General features: G+C 52.0%; 1 protein-coding gene across 1 annotated transcript in view; it reads right to left on the bottom strand.

The window, feature by feature from the left end:
• The window catches only part of DYNC1H1 (dynein cytoplasmic 1 heavy chain 1), a 67,058-nt gene that overhangs the window by 14,250 nt on the left and 30,610 nt on the right, over positions 1-22,198 (bottom strand). The window contains exons 24-51 of the mRNA XM_079698837.1: positions 21,705-21,870; positions 21,433-21,621; positions 21,145-21,339; positions 20,206-20,488; positions 19,607-19,707; positions 18,633-18,792; positions 17,369-17,612; positions 17,009-17,192; positions 16,526-16,738; positions 15,536-15,774; positions 15,198-15,354; positions 13,374-13,601; positions 12,655-12,885; positions 12,366-12,506; positions 11,948-12,181; positions 11,656-11,862; positions 11,445-11,566; positions 10,811-10,976; positions 8,973-9,136; positions 6,163-6,292; positions 4,590-4,723; positions 4,027-4,141; positions 3,769-3,930; positions 3,473-3,687; positions 3,184-3,388; positions 1,725-1,898; positions 1,494-1,613; positions 1,134-1,254 (exon numbers count right to left, since the gene is read on the bottom strand). Coding sequence (XP_079554963.1) covers positions 1,134-1,254; positions 1,494-1,613; positions 1,725-1,898; positions 3,184-3,388; positions 3,473-3,687; positions 3,769-3,930; positions 4,027-4,141; positions 4,590-4,723; positions 6,163-6,292; positions 8,973-9,136; positions 10,811-10,976; positions 11,445-11,566; positions 11,656-11,862; positions 11,948-12,181; positions 12,366-12,506; positions 12,655-12,885; positions 13,374-13,601; positions 15,198-15,354; positions 15,536-15,774; positions 16,526-16,738; positions 17,009-17,192; positions 17,369-17,612; positions 18,633-18,792; positions 19,607-19,707; positions 20,206-20,488; positions 21,145-21,339; positions 21,433-21,621; positions 21,705-21,870 — 5,000 coding nt within the window. The remainder of the gene's footprint in view (positions 1-1,133; positions 1,255-1,493; positions 1,614-1,724; positions 1,899-3,183; positions 3,389-3,472; positions 3,688-3,768; positions 3,931-4,026; positions 4,142-4,589; positions 4,724-6,162; positions 6,293-8,972; positions 9,137-10,810; positions 10,977-11,444; positions 11,567-11,655; positions 11,863-11,947; positions 12,182-12,365; positions 12,507-12,654; positions 12,886-13,373; positions 13,602-15,197; positions 15,355-15,535; positions 15,775-16,525; positions 16,739-17,008; positions 17,193-17,368; positions 17,613-18,632; positions 18,793-19,606; positions 19,708-20,205; positions 20,489-21,144; positions 21,340-21,432; positions 21,622-21,704; positions 21,871-22,198) is intronic.

The raw sequence follows: 22,198 nt of genomic DNA, 5'->3' as shown, positions 1-22,198 counted from the left end.
AAGATTTAAGTATTAAAGAAGCAAAATTGTTCATTTGTTTTTTTTGTTTGTTTTTTTTGCGGTACGCGGGCCTCTCACTGTTGTGGCCTCTCCCGTTGCGGAGCACAGGCTCCGGACGTGCAGGCTCAGCGGCCATGGCTCATGGGCCCAGCCGCTCTGCGGCACATGGGATCTTCCCGGACCGGGGCACGAACCCGTGTCCCCTGCATCGGCAGGCGGACTCTCAACCACTGCGCCACCAGGGAAGCCCTGTTCATTTGTTTTACACCAATTGAACAAAGACCTTTTCAGTCTGCCACAATTTAGAAGTTGTCTTCACCGGCTGGGGTGAAGATGTGGAATTAACAGTTCTAAAAAAAATGGCCAACGCTTTCCATAAACTGAAATGCACATTTTCCTAACCTGAACTTTTATTAAAGCACTTTTTTAAAGTAACTCTTCGGCAGGTGAGAGCTAAATTAAATTCTCATCAAAGTACAATGCTCAATGAAAATCTGTGGTGCATTTTAATTCCTCCTGTGGTGTAATGTGAAAACGACAAGCAGTTGGGTTATTTGAAGTAAGTTAAAGGCTGATGTGCAGGAAGGGGCCCAGGTTCAGGCCTCGCCGAGGTACCGGGCAGACGGCAGATGAAGACGGGATGCCGGGGCACTGCGCTCCCTCCTGCAGCATTTCCCAGGTAAATGGGGTGGGAAAGGGAGGACGGGGGACTGCTACCAACCATTAAATTAGTCATCGCTGGCCACGACCAGGACACTCTAATAATTATAAATAAGATAGCAACACTGCCTACTTTACGATATTTCTGGATGAAATTCAAGCCAGGGATTTGCAAGTAGCATATTTATGAAATTACCACCAGATTTTAAAAAATGTACTGACAAAAAGCTTCTTTTGTCCATTTTCTCTTATGAAAAGGGTTTCACTATGGTGAAAGCAGACTAGCTTTACGGAAACTTTGCTTTAAGAGATGAAGACAGTCTTTAAGTATTTAGAAAAGGCTTCAGAGACTTGAGACTCATCAATGACACTTTTGGAAACGTACACAGCCGGGACCTCTGATGGAAGGCCATGCTGCCCCCTAATCTGTCCACCCTTCCCAGAGAGCCAGGCCTCTGACAGTGTGCACACACCATTCTGGGCCTCGATGACGGCCGGCTCCACCTTGTCAAGATCTTCCTTGACGCTCATCTGTTTGTCTGCGATGACCTCCTGCTGCTTATGCAGCTGTTCCTGAATTTCTTGGCTCATGACCTAGAGAGGAAGAACGGCTCAGCTCTGGGGTGAGCACCGGTTAACTCGCCAAGTCCCAAAGTGGCACTCCTCATGCCGCCCGGGACAGACAGGCGCGCACGTGCGTGCACACACACACAGCCCCCACCACAGACCCGTTCAACCCTAAAGCCCATCTCAGACTAAACTCCCTGCTCCCTCATGAGAGACGGAGCACGCCCGGCCCACACAGGCCACGTTCCCGAAGCACGAAGACGCACCTTCTTCTTCTCGGCCTCCTGCTGGTCCTTCACCATCTTCTTCAGCTTGTCGTTGGCCGCCGCGTTCTTCACCTCCAGCTCCTGGCTCTTTATCCTGAGGTCCCGACGCAGCTCTTCTACCTGAGGAACAAAGCCACGTCAGGGGAATGGAAAACACGCGGCAATTACCTTCCAATTAAGAGGCCCTCCCCTAGCGCAGCCCCAGAAAACGCTGCTCAGGCCGCGACGTACCTGGTCAACCGTCTCTTTGATCTTCCTCAGCCCGACGTTCAGGTGCATCTGCTGCTCCTCCAGCTCGCTCCGCTTCTCGTGGAACAGGTCGGCGTAGTGATTGATGAAGTCCAGGTAGTGGCGAGGCGTGATGGCCATGGTTCTGCCTCCTCGCTTCGCTAGCCGAGCGTTAGCCTTTTGGAAAAAAAGTCAAATCACTTCGCTCTTCAGGACGTTCGTCCTCTGCGATTTAACCTCAGGAGATAACTGCTGTGCTGGTGTGGCGCGACGGGACGGCCCCACCCCCCGGGAGTCGCATCGCTCGAGACGGAGTCTAGCTCAGGAGCCCACGGGACCGCAAGGAGCCCTCACACCTCTGAGCTTCTCCTCTGACTTCTAGGGGTAGGGCAGGGCCAACAGGACACCCGCAGGCTCAGAGTGGTCTTCACAGAGCCTTCCAGAGGGGAGCAGACTGGACTCTTCTAACAAAAAGAGCCTAAAGGCAAACCCCAGCCAGCCCGTCACACCCTGCAGCGCAGCCCCTGCCTGTGGAGTGTCAGCCCCACGGCCATGCGTGCTCATGGCAACGCTGCTCTCGTGCCACAGCGGCAGAGCTGGGGAGCCATGCAGGGGCCCAGCTGGCACCTGGCCCTTTGCAGAGACAGTGCGTGACCCCTGCTCTGGGGGAAGAACACAGGCCTGGCCAGAGAGGCAGCGAGAGAAGCAAATGGAATCAGTGTGGGCAGGGAAAGGGCCAGACGGCTCCGAACACACAGCCGGGCGACAGGCGGGTTGAGACGTCATTGACAGAGGTAGGAAAACAGGTGAGAAACAGGCATCTCTTTTGCGGGTGATGGTACAGTGTCAAATCCAAAGCACCTGGGGGTCTACTTTTACATCGGTTTAGCTTTACGTTAGTACGGCAGTTAGTTTTGCTTTTCCTACGATCTCAAAACTGAACCCACACTCAGCCATAAAAAGAAACGAAATTGAGTTATTTGTAGTGAGGTGGATGGACCTAGAGTCTGTCATACAGAGTGAGGTAAGTCAGAAAAAGAAAGACAAATACCGTATGCTAACACATATATATGGAATCTAAAAAAAAATGGTTCTGATGAACCTAGGGGCAGGATAGTAATAAAGACGCAGACGTAGAGAATGGACTTGAGGACACGGGGAGGGGGAAGGGTAAGCTGGGATGAAGTGAGAGAGTGGCATGGACATGTATACACTACCAAATGTAAAATAGATAGCTAGTGGGAAGCAGCCGCATAGCACAGGGAGATCAGCTCGGTGCTTTGTGACCACCTAGAGGGGTGGGATAGAGACGCAAGAGGGAGGGGATATGGGGACATACATATATGTATAGCTGATTCACTTTGTTATAAAGCAGAAACTAACACACCATTGTAAAGCAATTATACTCCAATCAAGATGTTAAAAAACCAAAAAACAAACTCCCCCAAAAAACTGAACCCACCTGGTGAAGAGTCTGATGAACGAACACACAGCTGTTTACGATGGCTTCCCGGTGTGACGGTGGCTGTGGCAGTTTGTCATACACGACTGGCATGTAATCAGGCACGATGTAATTCGGCTTCTCCAGGTCCATCTTACTAGTGAATTCTTTGCCGACCTGATACAGAGCTTCAGTGGACCAGTCCCCAAACCAGTTCAACACACACCTGAAAACGATGCCCACATCTCAAGACAGCTCCCGAGAGCAGGGTCTGCCCCGTGGAAAGCAGACCCGAGTGGGACTGGCGTACCTGTTGAACAGAGCGGGGGAGGTGGCCGCGCGGTCCTTGAGCCCCTCTGAGGATGGGTTCATGGTGAAGACGACGTGGAGGTTGCGGATGACCTGGCTGGTGAACCACTTGTACAGCTCCTCGTGCGAGTCCAGCATCAAGCCCTCCTTCTGGGCCCCCTCCTTACACTGGGTCATCAGGGTGGCATACTCATCTCCTTCGAAGAGGCCGGGAACCTAGGAAATAAAACGGTACCATGGCTGGCCGGTCCTCGGAACCTGGCGCCATGTAACACGATGCGGTGTGTCACTGATTACCTCTCCGTTGGCCAGAAGGGTATTCATCCGCTCCAGGAATCCAGAATCTAACACGTTGGACTCGTCCATTATAAAAGCTATCTTTTCGTTTTTACAGCCAGAACGTCTCAACACCGTGCGGAGATCTTCATCGAAGTCCTCCCCTGTGTACTTCCTGTGGACCTACAGAAGCGAGGCAGGTCAGCTCTGCTCTTGCTCAAGGAGCTGCGTGCATGAATAGGATCTGCTGTGGGGTTGAGAGGCTGTGGCCAGACCCACCTTAATCTGGTACACGCTCAAACCGTTCATCCAGGCCACGAAACGGGACAGGGTGGTCTTGCCCGCTCCACTGACCCCGATCAGAAGCAGGTGGCCTTGAGGCTGACGGAATATTCTGAAACATTATCAGAAAGAAGAAAAGAGTTAGGCTTTTAGGCTCCATTCCCCTTTTGACACTCAAGTCCTAAACCTTCTCAGGATTAGTCTACAACATTTGGAACGCGTTTTAACTTGAATTTGTACACTAAACATTCGTACAGCAATTGTTATTTGCCAGGTCTGGTGAGGCGGCAAAGATCAAAAAGACATGGCGCCGCCCCCGGACACCCTGATGACTCGAGGGAGACAGGCCGATTCTAGCAGGAGGGTGAAGGGCTGTAGTCGCGGCCGGTGGGAAGCTCGGCTCAGCAGAGCTAGACTAAGAAGCGGGAGTTGCTTGGCAGAGGAAGGCAGGGGCGTGGGAGGCCCGTCAAGAGGGCAGCACGAGGCCTGGCCTGACCCCGCCCCCGTCAGATCGAGAGCAGCTCGGGTGAGTGGTGAGGCTGCAGCAACAAAAAGCCCACCGGTCAATCCTGAGCACGTGGTCCAACACCTCATTAAACAGGACCAGAGGAACATCGAGCTCTTCTTCATAGAAGACTTTCAGCCTGGCTTTGACATAATCTCTTAACTCTTCTTGGTCTACTGGGATGTAATCCTGTAGGAAAAAAGGTAAGATCCAATTACGAAGAAGAAATCATCTTAGTTCTTATAGCAAAGTGGGTTATATTTCCATATACCAAGAAACTGTCAAAAATGAGACAAAAGCAGGTATTTATAACATAGGAACAAAAATATAAGTAAACTAGGATGAGACATGGAAAGACATGGAAAATCTTTACAGAGAAAACTGAACTTCACTCAAAGACATCACAGAACATCTAAATAAAGGAAGAGATACACCATGATCATGGAGAGAAAAACACACAACTAAAAATGTCAGTTCCACCCAACTGACACATAGATTCAATATAATCCCAGTCAAAATCTCAGTGGTGGATGGTGGAAGTTGTTTTGGTGCAACTTGACAAGCCAATTCTAAATTTCATTTGGAAGGGGAAAAGCCCAAGACTGGAAAGATGACCCACCCCTTTAAGAACCAGGTGTTCTGGACAGGGACTGTCCTATCAGGTGGACTTAGAACTGTGATCAGGACCACGTGGTTTTAGCACAGGAAGCAGCAAATGGACCAATGGACAGGACAGAGCTCTGTAACAGACTCACGCGCACAGGGAAACCCATGTGACAGTGCGACACTGCAGAGTCCCAGTGCTGGGACCGTGGACATGCACAAAAGAAAAACTGAAAATGAACCCACAGCTCACCCCATACACTAACTCAATTCAGATGGATTAAGGGTTTAAACGATATTCCATTACGAATGTTTGTTCTTCAAAAGACACTATAGAGAGAGTGAAAAGACAAGCCACTGGGAGAAGATGTTGCCCATAAATGAAACAGGATTAGTATCTAGAGTCTAGAAATAAATAGGAAATTCTAGAAACGCTGAGCGAATCTCTCTTGTTCTTCTTGCTTCTGTGCCTTTAATTCTATCAGGCCCTGTGCCTGCCATGCCCTTGCTGACACTCAGATAAGCCCTATGAACACTTGCCTAAGCCCCTATGTCAGGGTCAGCTCTCCCAAGATGCAGCCATCCACCCTATAAGACTGAGCTCCTACAGGAAGGCTGTCCTCATTCCTAAATCAGCATCGCCTACTGAAGGAAATGCACATCAAGACTGTCACTTCCTACGATGTCAGCTCTCTTTTTCAGAGAAAATGGCAGCTCACAGCTATTCTGGAAATGTCACTCTGTTTAGCATCCTAGTATATGAAACATTTTCACACAAGTTATCCCTAACTGCCCTGATTTCACTGAAGCCCTGTCTCCTGCTGGTTGGATCCACAGCTCTTGGAGTGGCCACGGTCCTGAGACTCTCTGCCCTGAATTATCAACGGCTGCACATACGTGGCCCATCATGCCTATAGCCGTAGCTTCCTTTATAGTGCACTTCAAGGCAAAGACGTTTCTGACGAGATTCTAACTAGAAGGACAGGAGCAAAGAAAGTACTCCTAACGTGATGTAGACGCGCTACCTTTGACAACCAGTTGCTGTACAGGATGGGCCGGCTCATTGCCTTCTCCTTGTCTATGTTGGGGAAATGCTTCAGAGCAACCAGATCAATGTTTTCGTCGGTCCAACGCCTCTCCTCATCTTCTACAAGTCTGTCGGAAGAGAAGACAGAGGCCGTGGTGAGAAAACACCTGGTTTTGTGGGTGCTGTGGGCTACTCCAAGGGCTGGCATTAGTCTTCTACCAGAAATTTTCATTTTCTACAAATGGAAGAACCTAAGACTCTCAACTCGAGATGACTTAAGTAATCTGAAACACAGATATTAAATACGAAAATCTTAAAAAAAAAAACTCCTCTAAAAATGTTTAAGTACATTGATTTACAAAATGAAAACTTCATGTTAGTTTCTAAGCTTGCTTAATATAAATGTTTTAAGTATCAAGGGGCATTATGGGAACAGAAATAGAGAACTACAAGGTGTACAGTTTTGGAAACACAAGGCTTACGGAGAAAACCACAGAGCAAGCAGGTGAGACTCTAACTGTCCCTACAGGTGTGCTACCTTCTGAGCAGCTGAATATATGATAACTTAGGCTACCAGATGAAGGTCCAATGAGCATGTCACGTACTTACTGTATGTAGCCAACCAGAATTTAGAAGCACAACTGCTATTGCGAAATTTCAATCTAAACAAAATTATATCTCTGGTATGTTAAGAAATGTAAAAATGATACTGTTGCCCAATTATTTTATTTTATTTATTTATTTATTTTTTTGCGGTACGCGGGCCTCTCCCGTTGTGGAGCACAGGCTCCAGACGCGCAGGCTCAGCAGCCATGGCTCACGGGCCCAGCCGCTCTGCGGCATGTGGGATCTTCCCGGTCTGGGGCACGAACCCGTGTCCCCTGCATTGGCAGGCGGACTCGCAACCACTGCGCCACCAGGGAAGCCCCAATTATTTTTTTTTAATTAAAGAAGGGAGAACGAAGGTAGCGCACATAACATAAAAAGGACCGCCTCTTAAAGTGGTAGAGCCCCAATACGAGAGACAAAAGCTGGGCTGCCAGGGCTCGTGTGCCCCGGCTCTGCCTTGGTTAGCTCATCTCTCTCCCTGGCTCTCTGCAGGACAGCTTCCAAGGAGGCTGGCGTGGAACCCAGTCATCTACAATGATGCAATATTCCAAGACTCCTCGAAAGCATGGTGAGAAAAGCTGCCTGAAGGCAAGAATAACTGGTCCTGACGTGTAACTGCCAAAGGCTCAAGTATTTCTTAGTCTGGAGGGAACCATCTGCCTTGGGTCCTGCCAGGGGAGTAACTATTAACCAACTCCTACGACTACCCACACCTGAGGCCACGAGTGGTCAGAGGAGCTTGTCCTGCTGGGACCGTGTCCTCTACAGACGGGCCGCCTCGGGCAACCTCACCCTTAGCCGGGGACCGAGGGGACCTGCCCTGCCATCAAGTTCCTGCCCTCCTGCTCTTACTCTGCAGCCCCTCTTGCTCGGCTCCGAGTAACCTGTTCACGGGCAGAACATTTCCCCAGATAGTTTGCAACAGGAAATCGTGGTGCTGCACTAAATAGTACATCAGTGAAGATTTGTTGTTTGTTAGAAGTTTAGAGTTCAAGCAACACAAGTCTAACTTTTTCTCACTCATCAAAAATGAGCCTAAAAGGCTATGAAGGACTGCAGTGCTAAAATACATAAAATTAACAATATAAGAAAAATCAATAAAAATGACAGAGCAGGAACTAGGAAAACTAAGAATTTACTATAAGACAAAGATCGTACAGAACTATAAACAAAGAATACAAGAAAAAGGATTCTGATTTAAAAAGGTCAATACGGACGTCCCTGGTGGCACAGTGGTTAAGAATCCGCCTGCCAATGCAGGGGACGTGGGTTCGAGCCCTGGTCCAGGAAGATCCCACATGCCACGGAGCAACTAAGCCCGTGCGCCACAACTACTGAGCCCTCGTGCCTAGAGCCCGTGAGCCACAGCTACTGAAGCCCACGTGCCACAACTATTGAGCCCGTGTGCCACAACTACTGAGCCCTCGTGCCTAAAGCCCGTGCTCCACAACAAAGAAGCCACCACAGTGAAAAGCCCGCTCATCGCAACGAAGAGCAGCCCCCTGCTCGCCCAGACCAGAGAAAGCCCGCACGCAGCAACGAAGACCCAACGCAGCCAAAAATAAATGAATAAAAAACAAAAAAAAAAGTCAATAATTTTCAAGACGCCTTGAGAGAGAAAACGACTCCAACTTTTTACTGAGACTTACGGTGGTTCAAACCACAAAATCTTCCACAATCCAAGCTGACCACTACAGCCACTAGCAAGTCTCTCCCTTCAGTACTGGTCACTTAACTAGAAAAAGTCAAAACTTGCAAGACTTGAAATAAGTGGCCAACAGGTAAAAAGAGAAAACTAAAGTCCCAGAGATACAGCTGCAAATCCTCTGATGAGAGCAAAGACTGAGGGTGAGGAAGGGGTGGTGGTTACGGAACTGCACCCCAAGCTGCTGTTAGGAGGCACTGAAATTCACCTGTGACCTCTGTGCCCTGACCTTGTGTGGGGCCCACCCGACAGTGAAAGAGGTGAGTTAAAGTGCCTTGCCGGAGGTTACCGGTAACCAGCAGGGCCGTTGGGGTCTCGTACATGGGGGCGGCCGTGATCAACTCCCAGATGCAAGGCTGCCCTCACCACCTCACTCCTGTCCATCACCAGCTCAGCCTGCCTCAGGGCAGGCCAGCCTCATGCAGACCCTAACTCGGGGGGGTCGGAAGGGTCAACGTAAGGGAGCGTGGAGCTACCCAGAGCCTTGGCTTTACCTGTCCTGGAAGAGACGGAGGGCTTCATGTGCCCAAATCCGAATGAGGCCTTCCACAGGCAGAGTCTCCAGGGGTCTCAGTGCCTCGAAGATACCTCGCACCCACCGCGTCATTTCACGAGGTGAGTAGATATAGTGGGGCTGTGTGTCCTGAGTGAACCTCTCCTGCAGGAATCGAAAATATGCAAGTTACATGTAAATGTCCTAAGACATGGAAAGTAGTCAAAAAGTTAAATGCAGTATAACATTTTTATATTAAGAATAAAGACTCTAGACCCTGGAAAATTTGAGAATGAATTGGTAAATAATGTTGGGACTACTGTTCAGAACAAAGCAAGATCCAAGTTGCTCACTTTATGTTGCAATTAATTATATTTAAAGATTTATACGTAAAAAAAAAAATAGGGCTTCCCTGGTGGCTCAGTGGTTGAGAGTCCGCCTGCCGATGCAGGGGACACGGGTTCGTGCCCCGGTCTGGGAAGATCCCACATGCCGCGGAGTGGCTGGGCCCGTGAGCCATGGCCGCTGAGCCTGTGCGTCCGGAGCCTGTGCTCCGCAACGGGAGAGGCCACAACAGTGAGAGGCCACAACAGTGAGAGGCCCGCGTACCGTAAAAAAAAAAAAAGGGCTTCCCTGGGGGCGCAGTGGTTGAGAGTCCGCCTGCCGATGCAGGGGACACGGGTTCGAGCCCCGGTCCGGGAAGATCCCACATGCTGCGGAGCGGCTGGGCTCGTGCACCACAGCTACTGAGCCTGCGCTCTAGAGCCCGCGAGCCACAACTCCTGAAGCCCGCGCGCCTAGAGCCCGCGCTCTGCAACTAGAGAGGCCACAGCCATGGGAGGCCCGTGCACCTCAGCGAAGAGCAGTCCCCGCTCGCCGCACCCGCTCACCACAACTAGAGAAAAGCCCATGAGCAGCAATGAAGACCCAACGCAGCCAAAAATAAATAAATAAAAAATTAAAAAAAAAAAAAAAAAAAACTACAAAAAATATTCCTCTAAAATATTTTTAGAAATGTAATTCCTAAGTTGAAGGACAGCTTTTCTAAGCATTATTTCAAAAGCGGAAACAATTAAAGAAAATAGTCTACATTTAATAATATTTAAAATGCTGTAGGAAAAAAACTGCAATCATACAAAATTTAAATCATTTGCGATACGTGACAAGCTAACGCTCATAAAGTCCTCTAAGTAAGATGACTGTCTCAGTGGAAAGTCGGCAGTTCTCTCACAAGGGCCCTTGTCAGAGGCTAACAAAGAAACGCAAGCCAAAAAAGAGAGAGCCACTTCTGCTCATCCAGTGGGCAAAGATCTTTTTTTTTTTGGCAGTGCCTCACAGCACGTGGGATCTTAGCTCCCCAGCCAGGGATCGAACCTGCGCCCCCTGCATTGGAGGGGCGGAGTCTTAACCACCGGACTGCCAGGGAAGTCCCAGTGGGCAAAGACCTTTTCGATAAATATTTTTTCAAGGCTGAAAGAGGCACTGTGGTGGAACTGTCACCGGCCCAGCCCCCCGACAGGTTTGGCCACATGCAGTCACCACAAGCACTGCAGAAGAACAAGTACAGACAGGCACATGTCGGTGCTGTTAAACAGAAGTGTCCACATCCTTTTAGAAATGGCACAGCACAGTCTCGGTTTCATCAGGGGAATGAACACATGTACGTGTGCCAGACGAGGACGGCAAGAACAAGCAAGAGGATATTCGCGGTTGCAGCACCGGCTGGAAGCATGATCTGTTGAGACCCTGGAGCAAGTCTCCCGGCTCAGCCAGAGCTCCAAGTGAAGCTCAGTCTCTCAACAGAGCCCTTTGGTCATGACGGGCAAAGACGCCGCGCACCTGGGACATGGTGTAGAATTCCACCATCGCCGCGGTGAGCGGTTCTGCGTATGTGCGCAGGGACGGGATGAGGCGCAGCATGGCCCGGTTGAAGGTGCCGTAGATCTGCGTCAGGGAGGCGGGTCCTGGGTAATCCACATACACCACAGGCACGTGACGCAGGAACCTGCACAAAGACAGCCCGGCTCAGCCTCGTATGGGCTGATGAGCAGCGTGCCTGGGAGGGCTGCCTCCCTGTCCCAGGCCGACCAGGGGCTTCCTGACCCGCCCCCATGGCTTCACGCCACAGCTGACTGAGGTCTCACACAAACTACTCGGGCCTGGGTCTGACACACAACTGTAGATGCAAAAAACTGGAAAAGAACCGAGCAAAGGTGGGAAAACGATTCAGGCTTATTTCAGCCTCATCCTGGCCCTACAGGCAGGTCTGGCGCAGCTCACTACTGCCCAGCAAGTCGTCGCTTTCATTTTGAGTGTGTTCCCAGCACACTGACATAACCCCGGAGGAACCCCATGACGAGCAGTATTTTGTTACCTTTTTATAATTAAAACCACAGTTTCGTCATGCTACATTTAAAGCAAACCCGGAACTGGTGTGTGTGAGATCAGGGAAGTCTACGGGGCTGTGTGTTACCTGTGAGAGAGGGGCTTTCTTCCAGGATCTGTGGGCGGGTTACAAGCCCCGACAAACTGGATCCTCTCCAGCTTCACCCAAGTTTGATCTGAGGTTCGGTAAAAGCCTCCGTGCTCCACCATCTGAGGGAAAGGGGGAGTGAGACACGTTAGGGGCAGATGTGAACAGGACACGTTGTGGAGGAGAGGGCACCTCGTGGACATAAACACACCTGTCTGATGAAGGATATGACCCTCTGCGTCCCATATTTATCCATGTCTGGCAGGTTAATTTCATCACAGAACAACACCAGCCACTTTCCAAGCTGAACAGGGGCCAGAACGACCCCGTTAGGTGTGCGTCTGTACTCGCAGTAGTGGTCAAAAGTCTTCAGCAGGAGCTCTGGAGTAGTGGCACTGGAGAAGTTAAGACCCACGACCTGGAGAAGGGAAGAAACAAGTGAGGCGCTGGAAGGCTGACCTGTGCTCGAGCCCCGGGCCCGCTGCCCACTGCGGCCTCTTTACCTCCATGTCGGGCAGGGCCCGGAGGGCGCTGAAGAGCGTCATGGTCTTGCCAGACCCAGGAGGGCCACACAAGACCAGCGGCTTGTGCTCGGCCAGCCAGGTGTACAAGAGGGCCTCGTGGCGGACGGTGTCCAGTGTTGGCACAACGACATCAGGGGCGGCCACCTTGTGCGTCTCCACTTCAATCTGAGGCACCTTGGCCTGCCACGGCGACCATTCTCCGCTGATGGACACCTGCACACACAGGCGGGCGCCGGTCACCCTGGGGACCCGTGTACCTGCTCGCCTAAAAGACTTGCTCACTTTCATGCAAGTCAGAACCTCCAAGTCAACCTGCCTCCCTTGTGCCACAGAAAAGTCAAAGGACAAAACCCTCCTACGAAAGAAAAGACGGTGTCCAGTCGAGGCGCGCACTCACCTCGTAGTCGATGATGGGGATGTTGGGAGCAGCGGGCAGTGGCACCGTCGTGATCCTTCTGATGTATTCGCCCAGCTCTGCTCTCATTTTCAGCCGACTGTCTCCAGACAAGGACCAAAGGATGGCGTAAACCAGATACCGCTATTGGAATAGGAAGTGGGTCCCGTTTTGAATGCAATTTCAGCAATAAAGGAAAGACATTTACAACGATGCTACCCTGAAGCAGTGGTGCCCAGAGATGCTGCCGGCACCTCCCCCAGCACCTGGCCACAACCGGACCCCTCCTGACCTGGATGTAGCGCTCCAGCTGCTCGATCTGCATGGGGAAGTCAGGGTGGTTGGCGTTGTACTGGGCCACGTTGCGGCAGGCCTGGTGCAGCATGGAGAAGAGCGAGCCCAGGCAGCGCAGGCGAGTCAGGTCCATGATGTGTTCCAGCTTGAAGGCGTGCTCCAGGGCCTTGGTGACCAGGCCGTTGGACGTGAAGTACGGCTGCATGATCGTTGCTGCGTCCCTCTGGATCTATAGGAGGGAGTGAATGATGCTTATCTACCATCTCAAAAAGTGGGGGGGTTTTCATCTCCTCTAACCTAGGCCCAGGAGAGGGTCACGCGACTGTGAAAAATAGTTTTATGGATGAAAAAATGAGGAATGAAGCGTCAACGACCAACCCTTATTCCTTCACCTTGGTGGTTCTCAAAAAAAAAATCACGCTTCCTAGGAACACTGGTCTTCACCATCGAAATGCAAAAGGTCCCCCTTTCATCAATTTGCAGAGAAAACTGAAAGAATTCTTTTAATTTTCCGTGCACGGCTACGCTTTTGCAGCTGCGACTGCACCGATTATGCAAACCTCCAGCACGTGGCCGGCTTCAGCAGAGGAGCAGTGACCATCGTGAAAAGCGCCCCGCCTTCCAGATGCTCGGGGTGGGATGCCCGGCCCCGCTCTGCGCGGCGGCCCAGCACCCTCGGACGCCAGCTGGCGGCACTGGGCGGAGCGGCTCGCGTACCTGCAGCATCGGGGAGGCAGCCTCCTCGCTCTCGTCCTCCTTGCCCTTGCGCCGGCGCTGGGCCTCATCCTCCCCCTCGTCCAGGGGGATGCTACGCAGCCTGGCCAGGAAGTTGTTGAAGATCATGTCTGTGCTGAGCACGTCCTCACTGAACCAGACCATGCCGCAGCGCGACACCGTGGCCAGCGTGGCGTACTTCAGGTCCTGCACTTCAAACATTATGCGCACCTTGAGAGAAGAGAACACTGAGCACAGTTAATGACGTGGGTTTGGTAGAGACCCGGATGCTAAGATTGTTTTACCCATGTGCCCACTGAAAGAGCAATTTAAATCCAATCTTGCTGCACTTGGTTTACAAGTAAAAATGTCTATGGTTTGCCTCATCACAACATCCACCAACCTCTCTCCCTGAGAATCTGGGCAGGAGCTCTGGTGGGGCGGAGCCAACAGCTCCCTGGGTGGCAGGGTCAGCAGTGAGGGGCTGTGGCCATGTTTCTGGCCTTGAACCCGCCGGCAGGCTGGCCAGCAGGGTCTCCTTTCGCACGTGGGGTTGGCAGCCTCACCAGGTCCCACTGCTAGTTGCCAGTGGGGTTGAGATTCAAACTGGACCGTCTGATCCCAGAGCCTTAACCTTACTGCTAACACGCCTCACAAGGAGATCAATCTTTCTGACAACAGTTAGAATCTACTGGGTAGTACGCTGTAAGAAAAGAACCCGACAAGTCAAATCAAGACACGAGTCTGTGTACATGCACATTCCCAGACCCGCGGCTTGGTTTCTGAAGGGCGATAACCACCGATGCTGACCCTTCGTCACGGGAAAGGCTCCTGCTCACCAGCGGCTCAGGAGTGCCGCTGGACTCCTCCCTCCCCTCCCGCCCACCTCCAGCCCGTCAGCCGACCCCACTGGCACAAGCTTGAACTCACACCCACAGCTCAGCTACTTCTCAGCACTTCCACGGCTGTGCCTGGGATGCCGTGGCCTCCCAGCTCACCTAGCGGGCAAGCTCCAGTCCTCAGTGACCCCGGGCCTGACCTCACCTCGCCCGTTTCCCCTTGGGTCCCGCCCCAACTTCTCTCCGCATCAGCCAGCTGCCCCGCTCTCCTCGCACACGCCGGGCACAGCCAGACGCTCCTCCCCCGCCACCCGCCCCTCCACCTGGAACGCCCGGAAGCCACAGGCGCTGCCCCCTCGTGCCCTCGGCTTCCCCGGGGAGCCTCGGCGCCGCCTTCTGCCAGCGCAGGCTCCACCCCTCGGCGCCGGCGGCTGATCTCCTCCAGTTTACTTCCTCCGTAGCCCCATCACCACTTATCCTGTCTGTCTCCCACCTCAGACTGTGAGCCCCGGGAGGGCAGGGGTTTTGTCTGTGTTGTTTACAGCTGCATTTTCAGCATCTAGAACAAGGCCCGGCACACGACGGAACTCCAGAAAAGTGGGGTCAAAGTCTGAACGCACACCCAGGCCAGGCCTGCCCACGCTCTATCGGGTGGTGTGGTCAGGACCTGGATCAAGGGCTCGTTTCCAAGGTTGACCCTGAAAGCGTCCACGTCTAAATCCCTCGTTCCGCCATTTCCCAGAGATCCTAACTACAACCCCACCTCACGGAGCTATAGGAAAGACTACCTGGGAATTACGGAGTATGCGTTAATATTCAGCACGTAGTGGAAAGTTATGAATGAATGCTTCGAAAACGCTTCTCACTAGCCACAGGAATGGAAAGAACCTGGCGCAGAGAGGCCCCGATGCCGACTGCGACCGCAGAGGCTGGAGCCGCTCCCCTGGCTGCACGCCAGGCACTCAGGGCAGGATACTTAGCCTCGTACGTTGGGCGGAAGGCTGAGGCGCTCTCCGTTGGGCAGGGTCAGCAGCTTGTTGTCGTCCAGCACGGAGTTCAAGTTCTCCACCCACTCGGGGTCCACGTCGCCGTCAAAGACGATCCACTGGCGCTTCTGCAGCTCACCCCTCACGTTGTCTATGATCCTGGTGTGGGAGGATTTTACAGCAGCGGGTGACTGAGGCTGAAAATGCTCGGCCTGTAACCGTTTCTAAAGTGACTTTAATTTGTCCAGAGCGTGGTAAGAAGAACGGACGCTGTCACCACGAGGACACAGCGCCTAGGTTCCAGTTCTCGGGAGTGCAGACGCCCGCCCAGTGCACTTACTTCCTCAGGACGTGTGTGAACAGCCCATCCGTCCACTCCCTGGTGTTGGGGTCCAGGGTTCCGTACAGGTGGTCTTTGCTGATGGCTTTAGGGTCGATGATGTGGGCCACGCCCTCCACGCCCTCGAGCCTCTCCAGGGCCTTCAGGAGAACGCGCCAGGCCATGCTCTTCCCGCTGCCCGAGGGCCCCACCATCATCAGGCCGTGGTTGATCTGGGTGATCTGATAGAGCTGGAGAACCTGAGGGCCAGACCGACCAGCACCGTGAGCACTCCAGAGAAAGAACATGGCAGGTTCCTCCCCACTTCTCCCACCACCGAGCAAGAAACGTGTGCCGTGACTCTCTCAAGGCAAGCACTGGGACTCTCTAACCAGAGAGACCTTCAGCCGGCCACAAGCACAGCAAATGCAGAGGGTTTTTACTGAACTGTGGAGCCGTTTGACTGAGTCAGGAGACGCTCACCGAGCTGCCTCAGAAGAGACCCGAGATGCCCTGCCGGGAGGACAGAGACCAGATGAACGAGCCGCCTGCCTAACCCAGGACCGCAGCTGACGGTCAGCACGCACAGCTTGTGCACGTGACACGCTTTTTCTTAAGTGAATCTCACAGAGGACAGAAAGGAAAGAAGTCGATACAGAATGTAAACTCTATCGATTAGCACATTTACGTGGTTAATCGTGGTACCGGAAAGTCTTGTAAGCAGATCTTTTACTGCCACAGACGGTTTTCGTCATGATCCCCTTCTAGCCAGCATTTTCAGAGAACAAACTATATCACGTAATTGAACATTTCAGGTAAGTTTCCCTATCACTACTCTCAAGTTAAGCAAAAATCCTAACAGGACTTGGGGCAAATCTCCACAAACCAGACGCGCCTGGTGGACAAAGCCCGGTAAGACGTGGCTTCTCCCCCAAGTCCACAGCCGTCGTTACCGCTTGCAGCCGCCTGCGGGGTCTGTGAGGCGCCAGCCAACACCACGATCCCAGCTACCTTTTCAACCCACATCCCGCCGACTTCTTCTCCGTCTCCGTATGTCAGGTACATCTCTTGGCACACTTTCTTGAGCTCCTCCCTCAGCGCTGTCATCTCGCCCCGGTGATACTGGACCCCGGGGAACACGTCCGACAAGAGGCTGAAAAGCAGCGGGATGTCTTCTGCCACCAGCTTTGGCACCATCGTCTCACAGACGCTCTGGATCAGGATCTGCGTGGGGAGAAGGGGATGAGCTCTGTGGGGGGGGCGGCTCTACGTCTACGGCCCTGTCCCCGGAGGACCCACGGCACAGCTGTCCCGTGAACAAGCAGTGAGGCCCAGCGCCCCGCCCCACCCCCAGGCTTCCCGGTCAAATGCGGGTCCCCTCCGTTCACCCCGGGGCACGTGAGCCACAGTCAGAGCCCTCAAGGCGCGACTTCAGGGTGGCAAAGGGAAAGACAAGCAGAGTCTGGGCCTGAGCGGTTAGGGGGCCCCGCCCACCTCTTGCTCAGGGAGATTCTCCGCGATTTCTCCTTCGTCCACCGCCTCGCCGCGCTCCGCCTTCTCCCTCTTGATCTTCTGGATCCGCTCCCGCTTCACGTTTCCGGCGCTCACCAGCACACTCTTCAAGGCTCGGAGACCAAAGTCGTAGTGGCTTTGAGAAGAGAGCTGCTCATCGCATAGTCTAAAAGAGAAAGGGTTTTCTTAAAAAACAGTACACTCTGAGCACCAAGAGCATCGAACATCAAGAAATAAGAGACGGATACGTGGAAGGTAGTGTCGTAACTACACAGGTAAACTTTAAATGGCACACTTGACACATGCTAGAAACACGATTCAGAATAACTCTAAGGGACTCACTTGAAGAATGGGACTATCTTGTTGGCAAGGACCTCGGCGGTACGGAAGCCCTGTGAGTACAGCATGACCTGGGCGATGAGCTGCCGGTCAGGCTTGGTCATGGCCAAGCTCCGGAACAGCTTCTTCAAGTTGTCTGGAAGGTTCGACCGGCCCGCGTAGCCGGGGTTCATGGTGATGAAGATGGCCATGTCTGGGCTCACCTTGACTTGTTTGTTCAGCAGCTCACAAGTAATGGGGGCAGAGGCTGAAAATCGGAGGGTGGTGTTAAGACTCGTGATAGTCAAAAAACCGCTCCAAAATTTCTGTAAAACTGCAGAGCAAGCACCCATCTCCCTGCCGGCCCAGGACTCCAGGGGAGCTGGAGGCTCTCACTAGACACGACGCCCACCGGCCCAGGCAGGCCCATCTTCACCCACTTCACCCACACAAAAGCCGTCTGAATGTGTAATGGATCAAGTCACCAGAGGCAGGAAGCCCACTATTTGTGCATTACTGAGCATCACAAGGTCAATGCAAGAATAGAAACGCAGCCCAACAATAGTTGCAGAAATACAAACCAATCCATGCTGTGACGAAACTGACCGGCTGAGGTCACAAGAATGACCCTCTCCTAGGGTCATCAAAGGAAAACACAAACTAAACAGCACCCCCGCCTCCCATCCCTGGACTACTTAGGGATCAGACTTCCTCCATAGGAGAACATGGAACATGGAGCACACAGGTACTGATGTCTTTGACACTCCTTTTGTTTTACTTAGGAGGTCTGGTAAGATGAGTTACCGTTATTATGGAAAAAAAGGGAACTTTAACAGGTAAACTCCCCAGCGTGGATGTATTTATTTACGTCCTCCAGCTCACGAGCCCAGGCTGTGGGCGCAACAAGCCCCTGGGCCCTCCGAGCAGGCACTCCCACCGTGACGAGGGCTCGTTCCCAACACTCTGGCCAGGAGGCCTGGCTCTGTGGGATGCAGGGAGGAGGAGGGGGATGCGGGGGGCCCAGAGCGGCTCAAACCTGTGCTGTGCGCAGACGCCGGGGGAGGGAGCACGGGGAACTCTGCTACAGGGGAAGGACTGATGACTCCGCGGGGCTGCTCTGGGGCGAGGGTGCAGCGTTACCCTGGGCCCTACCGCCTGTCTTCACTCAGGACGCACTGCCCCGCCTGCAGCAGCATCCTGGAGCTATGTTAACGTCTCGCTTATTTCTAATCAAAGAGGAGGCCCCCTCTGCGCCCGCCAGGCAACGGTAAGAAGAAGCCGGTCTCACTCTTATCGTAGCTGGGGCTGGAGTGCTCGCGCAGCGCCTCCTGGATGCACTGCACCTGCTGGGACACGGCCGACAGCATCCGCTCCTCCAGGCGGTTGAACTCGTCAAAGCAGCCCCACGCGCCCACCTGGCAAAGCCCCACAAAGATCCGTCCCATCGCCTGAAACGAGAAGAAGGGAAGGGAGCTGAAACCACGGCCGCGGTGCTGGCTGTACGGGGCTCCGATTCTGGCTTGGATGACTGGTCCCACCCTGGGCAAATCACATCTTGAAACCCTTGTCTGCTCATCTTTGAAATGGGAACAGTATCGCCTTCCTCCCAGGGTGGGGGGGTGGGAGGGGCTGTGAAGGTGGCATCAGCTTCACACGTGAGGCAAGGAGCCCAGCCCCACAGGTCAAGTGCCTCATAAACAGTGGTACAGATGCAACGTATCAGTTTTCCTCCTGTGCCGATAAAATCCCAATGACAAAGTTAACACGTTGTTTAAAAAACCTTTCCCGGGGCTTCCCTGGTGGCGCAGTGGTTGAGAGTCCGCCTGCCGATGCAGAGGACGCGGGTTTGTGCCCTGGTCTGGGAGGATCCCACATGCCGCGGAGCGGCTGGGCCCGTGAGCCACGGCCGCCGGGCCTGTGCGTCCGGAGCCTGTGCTCCGCAACGGGAGAGGCCACAACAGTGAGAGGCCCGCGTACCACAAAAAAAAAAAAAACAAAAAAAAAACCTTTCCCATATTTGTGTATTCCCAGACATAGACACCAGAAAGATATGTTACACTGAGGAGTTTGAAGAATTTGAAGACGTGAAGCTCAAGTTGGTGTCAAGCACGTGCTGGGAACCTCAAACAGCTCAAGTAACCCTGTCCCTAAAGGACCGTGCTGTGCTGTAAGGCTAACACAGCTCTGAGAGGTGCCGCCTGCTATTCCCCACCCAGCCCTCTCAGGCCGTTAACTCTAGGTGGTTCCCACAGAGCTTCTCACCTGGAAATCAAAGGTTTCATCACAGTTGAAAACTAAAACAAAGCGTCCAAGCTGATGGCCGAGGGCTTTGACAGACTCGGTCTTCCCAGTCCCAGCGGGCCCTATTATTTGAAGAAAAGGAATTGAGAACTCAAATAAGAACACACCTTTAGTTTTAAGAACTCTAAAAAGCAACTCATTTTAAAAAACCAAAGTACAATCATCCCTTAGTCTCCATGCGGACTGGTCCAGGACCCCTGTGTCTACCCAAATCCATGGACCCTCGAGTCCAATAGTTGGCCCTCCGTTTCCACAGGTTCTGCATCCATGGATTCAACCAACCTCGGATGGAAACTTTAATCCATGGTTGGTTCAATCTGAGGATGTGAAACCAGTGAACATGAAGCCTATCTATTAAAAACTCTGTGTCTAAGTGGACTCACACAGTTCAAATCAGTGTTGTTCAAGGGTCAACCATAAATGTGATAACTGCCAACGGATTTGAAGTTTTAGAAGGTACCAGCCACGCAGTTAAGAAATACATTTAGATCATTTGCTTAATTTTGGAAGAGTACGTTTCCTATCTGACTCCACCTGTCCAGGTGTGGGGAGGGACTCACCGAAGGGGGACCCGCCCAACCTGGCCTCCAAGGCCTGTGTCATCGTCAAGTAGCAGCGGTCGGTGAGGGGGGTCTGGACCAGCTTGTCCTGGACACCCAGGTACTCAAAGCCATAGTTAAACTTGGCGTTTGCCATTTGAATCGACAACTGCTGCAACACATCAGTTTGCTTAGGGTCAAAGTAAAATCGCATTTGGCTGAGCCACTCAAAAGATTTGGCGTTGTCGATCTTGCTCTTGATCAAGGACCTGGTGACATCTCTCTGGTGAACCAACTCTGTAATCTGAAGAAAGAGTCACTTTAAAGAGTTTATCAGAAAGTACATTTCACGAACTAAAGTATGAAAACTAAAGTACATAAGCGTATCCTCGGGGTGCGGGGGTTATTGAGTAGACTTTGAAATTGAGATTCTAGGTCCAGTTACAGTGTAAACATTCACTTTTAAAAACAATAAAACTGTTATTCACACAATGGAATTACACAGAATCAAGAGCTGCAGCAAAAACCAAGAAACAACAAACAAAAACTCTGCTAGTTGCAACTAGCATGAAACGTGATGGGAGAACAGCTGTCTATCCTAACAGTCCATCTGCTGCACACAGGGGTGCAAAGCCCAGCAGCAGCAAGCAACTCGGGCTCAGAGACACGCCGGGCTGGTCCGCCACGGGACATGTTCTTTGGGAAGGAGAGGACGAGGGTGTGAAAGACCCAGAGGGACGAGTGTCACCCCTTTGTGTCAGGAGGTTGTGCATGTTAGCTCCTGTCCCCCAAGATTTCCTTTCAACAGTACCAGAGAGCCAAGTACACACCCCAGCGTTTGTCAACAGGCCATCCACTGGTTTTTCTCCCTGACACCAATTAGGATCTTTTTCAAGCGTGAGTTCTTTCAACTGTCCGAGGCGAAGGCCCAAGAACCTGACTGGGAGGAAGGGGACTAACCAAGTGCTCCAGCTTGCGTCTCCGGAGCGGCGGCTGCTCCATGAGGACCGAGTCGGCCAGCACGTTGAGGGTGACCTCCACGTTGCTGAGCACGGGGTGCAGGGGAGCTGTGTCGCCACTCCCGCCGACGCTGCTCAGCGCCGTCTCCACGTTCTCAGACCAGGCAATCTGGGCTGACAGGACCACGAGCTGGGCCTGCAAGACATGGCACACGAGACCCAAAAGGATGGTTGTAAAGATCAGCCAGTGCCCTCACCTTCAGACTGTCCCCCTTCTACTGGACAGTACCTGGTATTTGTCAATCCAGGTGATGTAGGTATTTGGGTCAATTGAAGTTGCTTTACCAAAAATCTCAACTTCTGTAACAGACTCAGCAAGAAGTTTGGCCAGCGTGACTCTCATCTCCTTCTCCACTAGGGTGAGCCACTCGTTGATTTTGGGATGTTCAGTAATTGACACGGGAGTTTTAAACATAACCTGAAATAAAGAAACTCTAAGAATTAAAGTGCGCAAAGATGGGAGTGAAGCTTTCTAAGTTACAATCAATAAATGTTAACTACCTCCTCTCCTTCACGGGATGAAATGCCCAGGACGACAGAGTTATCTTCATTTAGGATGATGCTCGAAACACCAGCAAACATTTTCTTGAAATGTTTCTGTAACTTAGCTACATTCTTGCTGTTTCCAATGATTTCAAGCAAATCTTCATCACCCACAAAATAAAACCTAAAATTAAAATAGCATTTAAGTTGCTAAAACATTACATATACACAAATAAGGGGAATCAAGGCAAAACTTCAAATTGTATAGGAAAGGAAAGTGGATATGGATTGTGATGGACCATCTCCAGCCTGAATTCAGATCATATCCGAATTTCTTCCAGCCCTCAGCAAAAGATATACACTCACCTAACAAGATCCTGAAGAGAAATTCAATGGGTTTCATACAATTCACCTCACCTTATGAATTTTTTAAAAACCTGCTCTATTTATACTAAGTCAACTATTCAGAAAGAAAAGAATGCCACTTAGAAAATAAAATACAACTTCCCTGG

The sequence above is a fragment of the Hyperoodon ampullatus genome, assembly GCF_949752795.1.
Source record: "Hyperoodon ampullatus genome assembly, chromosome: 3".
NCBI lineage: Eukaryota > Metazoa > Chordata > Mammalia > Artiodactyla > Ziphiidae > Hyperoodon > Hyperoodon ampullatus.
This window is presented reverse-complemented; position numbering and strand designations above follow the sequence as displayed.